The sequence below is a fragment of the Triticum dicoccoides genome, chromosome 6A (assembly GCF_002162155.2).
Source record: "Triticum dicoccoides isolate Atlit2015 ecotype Zavitan chromosome 6A, WEW_v2.0, whole genome shotgun sequence".
Taxonomy (NCBI): Eukaryota; Viridiplantae; Streptophyta; class Magnoliopsida; order Poales; family Poaceae; genus Triticum; species Triticum dicoccoides.
Genome location: NC_041390.1, coordinates 93,038,896 through 93,044,370, shown reverse-complemented (window position 1 = coordinate 93,044,370; position 5,475 = coordinate 93,038,896). Strand labels below are relative to the sequence as shown.

General features: G+C 44.3%; 1 protein-coding gene across 2 annotated transcripts in view; it reads right to left on the bottom strand.

Moving 5' to 3' along the window:
• Positions 1–3,179: 3,179 nt before the first annotated feature.
• The window catches only part of LOC119315241 (kinetochore protein NUF2 homolog), an 8,920-nt gene continuing 6,624 nt past the window's right edge, over positions 3,180–5,475 (bottom strand). For both annotated transcript variants that reach the window (XM_037589910.1, XM_037589911.1), the window contains exons 7-13: positions 5,251–5,358; positions 4,885–4,938; positions 4,680–4,794; positions 4,407–4,564; positions 4,061–4,156; positions 3,902–3,960; positions 3,180–3,720 (exon numbers count right to left, since the gene is read on the bottom strand). In XM_037589910.1, coding sequence (XP_037445807.1) covers positions 3,606–3,720; positions 3,902–3,960; positions 4,061–4,156; positions 4,407–4,564; positions 4,680–4,794; positions 4,885–4,938; positions 5,251–5,358 — 705 coding nt within the window. In that variant the 3' untranslated portion in view covers positions 3,180–3,605. The remainder of the gene's footprint in view (positions 3,721–3,901; positions 3,961–4,060; positions 4,157–4,406; positions 4,565–4,679; positions 4,795–4,884; positions 4,939–5,250; positions 5,359–5,475) is intronic.

Below are 5,475 nucleotides of genomic sequence, written 5' to 3'. Positions count from 1 at the left end.
TTGGACTCCCATGGGGGGCGCCACCCTTGCGGGCTCCCCTCTCTCTCCCCTATGGCCCATGTAGGCCCATTACTTCCCCGGGGGGGTTCCGGTAACCTCCCGGTACTCCGAAAAATACCCGAAACGATCCGGAACCATTCCGGTGTCTGAATACTATCGCCCAATATATCAATCTTTACCTCTCGACCATTTCAAGACTCCTCGTCATGTCCGTGATCTCATCCGGGATTCCGAACAAGCTTCGGTCACCAAAACACATAACTCATAATCTAAATCATCATCGAACGTTAAGCGTGCGGACCCTATGGGTTCGAGAACTATGTAGACATGACCGAGACACATCTCCGGTTAATAACTAACAGCGAAACCTGGATGCTCATATTGGTTCCTACATATTATACGAAGATCTTTATCGGTCAAACCGCAATGACAACATACGTTATTCCCTTTGTCATCGGTATGACGGTATGTTACTTGCCCGAGATTCGATTGTCGGTATCTTCATACCTAGTTCAATCTCATTACCGGCAAGTCTCTTTACTCGTTCCGTAATGCATCATCCCGCAACTAACTCATTAGTCACATTGCTTGCAAGGCTTATTGTGATGTGCATTACCGAGAGGGCCCAGAGATACCTCTCCGATACTCGGAGTGACAAATCCTAATCTCGATCTATGCCAACCCAACAAATACCTTCAGAGACACCTGTAGAGCATCTTTATAATCACCCAGTTACGTTGTGACGTTTGATAGCACACAAGGTGTTCCTTCGGTATTCGGGAGTTGCATAATCTTATAGTCAAAGGAACATGTATAAGTCATGAAGAAAGCAATAGCAACAAACTAAACGATCATAGTGCTAAGCTAACGGATGGGTCTTGTCCATCACATCATTTTCTAATGATGTGATCCCGTTCATCAAATGACAACACATGTCTATGGCTAGGAAACTTAACCATCTTTGATTAACGAGCTAGTCAAGTAAAGGCATACTAGGGACACTCTGTTTTGTCTATGTATTCACACATGTACCAAGTTTCTGGTTAATATAATTCTAGCATGAACAATAAACAATTATCATGATATAAGGAAATATAAATAACAACTTTATTATTGCCTCTAGGGAATATTTCCTTCAACCTATTATAAGCTATGGACAAAATTTATGAAAGGGCATCTTGTATATTTCATACATGTCCTTGTATGTCATCAAGGAGGCTTCAAAGTACTAAAATTTGCACCAGAAACGCCGTTCTGGTTCCCTTCGTGTGCGCCTTCATCTCCATGCTTGTTTCTGCTCCAGTGTTCATCCCTCTTGTCCATGCTAGGCCTTTCATTAGTAATCAACACAAATGTATCCAATTTAGGCGGGATCATATTCTCATGAACATTAGAATCGTTACCAAGAAACGAAACTACCTGGTAATTCAATTGGCGTGCGCGAGCTCTAGTGGTTGGTCCAGTATGTATAGCAGCAGGGGTTGTGGGTGTAACAATGGTATTGATGTCCTCATCATCCATAACCGTCCAACAAGCCTACGAAGGAATTACTACTTCTGATGATGAGCATCATAGCTTACATGAGTTACCACTCCCATTCCACTTTGAGGGCGGCCGTCACTTGTGCGTAGTAGCCGACGTACTTGTTCACTTCCCCTTGAGTGATGCCCCATCGATGTTGGAGAGATGCCACATTGCAATTGGTGATGATAGGATGGGGCTCCACATACTGCTCTTGTTTATGATATTCCTTCCAGATATTCTCCCAATACTTGTTCCCCTTTTTCTCCGTGCCGCATAGTGGATCCATTGTTGTGGCCAACTAAGATTTGACCAACAAGATATCCTCGAAAATTGAGAATGACGGATCTCTTGCCTTTGCAATCTTTGGCTCCTTCTTCTTCTTGCTCGGAATTGAATTTGAAGTTATCCGAACTTCAAATGAAGGGCAAGTTGGATCCCCATATTCGTAGTCCATTTGGTTTGGATCTTGATTATCATTGATCATGTCCGACATGATCAACTCCTAAATGATCATTATTTACAAGCATTTATCATGTCCGAAATGAACTAGCGGTCTATTGAAAACACTGAACATGGCATACGCAAAGTTGATCGGACAGGAGCAACAAGAACATATCGAGTCTTGTTGTGTCATTCCGTCGAACGGGTCGTGGGTAGCATGGGCGCCGCCGGTGCCCGTGCTTCTCCGCGCCCGAATGAGCTATAGCGAGTGACAGACGTCTACCAACGGCATTTGCATGGGCGGAAAGCTCTCCGAAATGCGCCAACCGACCGTCGGATCCTCTTCTGTCCCAAAACCTCGTCTGATGGTGCAAACCTTGTCAACGGCGGGATGGATGGGGTGCGGGGTTTCGGGCATGGCGGCGGAAAGGGGGCAGCTGCTCGTCCATGTCCGCATCCGCTCCCTGCGCTGCCGCCACTTCCCTCTCTCGCTGTCGGCGTCGCCGGTTCCTCCGTCGCGGTGGACGGGACGCCGATGGACGAGGCGGACGCGGCCTCTGTCGCGACGGTCGGGGACGGGCTGAACGACATCTAGGGCGGCGGGTTGGGACCGGCAGTGAGGGTGGGGAGCAAGGGTGACGGACGGCGAGGGCTCGGAAGCGGAACGGTTGGAGGAAGGCAGGAGTAGGGGGGTTGTTAGATTTGGTGCTGTTTGTGGGGGTAGGCCTATCGGATTCGACGTGACGGACGCGCCTGGGCATCAGTATGTCCATCCTACATTTGGGTTGGATACGAGGGATGCCGGCCAGCCTAGGCGTATGAGCCCATTTGAGACGCATGTCTGAGTCGAATTTTTCTGATCAATGTAACCGGGTCGTTCGCCCGGATGTTTGAGACTGGTTTGGCGTGCCCAGTTGTAGACGCTTAAAAAGTCTTCAAAGCCGCCCTCGCCTCTTCTTTCCGTCTCAGCATGACCAGGACGGCGAGCCCGTGACCACGGCTCGTTGCTACCAAGTGTCAGATGATGTTTGTTTCAGGAATTAGCCTTTATTTTGAGGCTCAACCTATCTGAATGTAATGAACTAATAATATGTGTGATTCCAAAGTCAGTTTCAGGAATTCAGAGGTTAGTTCTAATACAATGCATGATGACGTTTGAAGTTTAGACATACAAAGTAATCGTATCTGATGACAAGTCACAACCAAAGCAAAAATGAAAGTGTCAGAAATGCGGTGTATATTTACATTGAAGATAACATTAGCCCGTAGCATTCGGTCACCTCAATCAATAACTAGCCCCGATCCGAACCAACCAGCGCATACATAATTCAGCACATGAATAGCAGCTAGAGGCACTACTACAGCATCATGCACACATAAACAAAGATATGTACTCCCTCTGTCCCGGTGCAAGGGCAAGTGCGTAGTTCTAGGTCATCAATTTAACTAGCTAATATGTATTATATTTAACAAAAAAATATTTAGAAACTACATTCATATATGTATCCAATGATCTGCTTTTGATGAGATATATCACATTTTTAGTTAGTCAAATTCACCCTAGAACTACGCGCATGTCCTATGCACCGAGACCAAGGGAGTACTGGGTATTCCATCCATGCACTGGCAAGAAGCACAGCTCATGTCCTTTTCCTAGCCCTCGACTTCTTGCTCATTGCGCTGGCTCTCGGTGTGGTTTTTGTTGTGACAGCAGCAGATGGATCGGGGGCAGAGGCGCCTTCCCCCGCCGATTGCCTGCACATTTGGAAACAGCAAAACGAATCATCTCATATGAAATTCTCCGGCTGCAATTCTACATTGTGAAGCAGGTACAAATCGACTTGGACTATATTCAGTCTGGCTTCTGGTCACAGGTCATGCACTTTGATTCAGTGCACAAGGTATTTAGAAGGCCTCAAAAGCTCGGTGGTCTAACCTGCCAACCTCCTCAACTCGCTCGAGGAAAGGGTCGACGCTATCCATGTAGGTGTTGAACTACACAAAGAATTAATATATTAGCACATATAGATATATTTTTGAAAAGATGCATGCTTTATTAATGATTTTACGAAGCAGTCTTCTAACTCAGACCTACCGCCTTCACAATGCTGTTGAATTTTGCACGAATTTTCTGCTGTTCTGCTGTGGCAGCAGTCCTTGATGAAGCAGCTTCCGAACACAAATTTGAAGCCTATGTGGTGTCATAAAGAAATGCAATATGTCAGTTATTTTCAGGCAAAAAAGATATAGTTGACGAAAAAATGTCACTAAATCTGCAGTGTTTAACAGTCAAAGAGATGGACAGCTAGTATCATGTTTCTGCACAAACAGCGGCAATAAATGCTAGTAAGGCCTCACAAGGATCACCAAATTTAATGATATTCCCATTTTAAAATGATTTTAAGTTCGAACAAGCAATATATTCAGAATAAGAACATCACCTTAGCGATCGTTGCCTCTACTTTCTTTTCTCTAGGTTCAAGGCACCGCAGTTTACCCTCAGTCTCGGAGCTCAAAGCACCCAGCTTCTGATTTTCATCTGCTATTATTTGATTCCTTTCTTTCACTTTCCCCTTGAGACGCTCCTCCATTTCATGTACTGGTTGGAAGGGATTAATGCAAAAATGTGAGGGAAATAATAACTCTCAGAAAGGGAGCAACATAAAATACTTGAGCAGTACTAACAAAATATAATTTAGAAATTAGAAAGATACCTTTTCCTTGCCAATCAACAATCTGTGCGTCGAATGACATAACTGATACACTTTCATCATTAAGCTTTGCTTTGCGAGCTTTAACTTCCTTTTCAACTGTTTTAGCAGCAACAAGCTAGTAGCAACAGAAAGTAAAAGAGTTAGACCATTCTCGTCATTCAATCAATCCAGCTATGGAATTCAATCATGCCTTAGCTGTTCTTACCTGTTCATGTACATCCTGGATTTTAGAGTGTTGTTTCGTCAGTTTTTCATGAGCCTGCGAGATGGAGATAGTTTAGAACGGGATTACAGGGGTATCTACTGGTTAAGCACAACTAGGGGCAGCAGTAAGTGCCACTCTGATACAAAGTAGCACCACCAGGCACCAGCTGTACCAAACGGATAATCCAAAATATCAAAGAGATATATCATACGAGGAAACTAAATTGTCCTGGGAAACACATGTAGCCAATCGATTCTTTATCAAATTCCAAGGAAGAGAGTCTGAAATCAGTTGTCGTGGTCAATGTTCATAAGCAAAACACCTTCTAGAACTGGCATATTCTGATGAAAAGTGGAATTGGAATACCTTGTTGCGTATCTCCAAAGCGGCAGATTTCTCTTGATCATTTTGCATTGCTATTTTCTCAGACTCTTTCAACTTAGCACGGGCTGATTTCTTCTCTTCCAAGGCCCTCTTTAATAGGAAATAAAATCCAGAGTCAGGTATGCAAGCTTATACAGATCCCTTATAATGATAATGCTTTTATTAGTCCAAATTGTATTCAGTAAATCACAGGTTAACCAGGCCGTA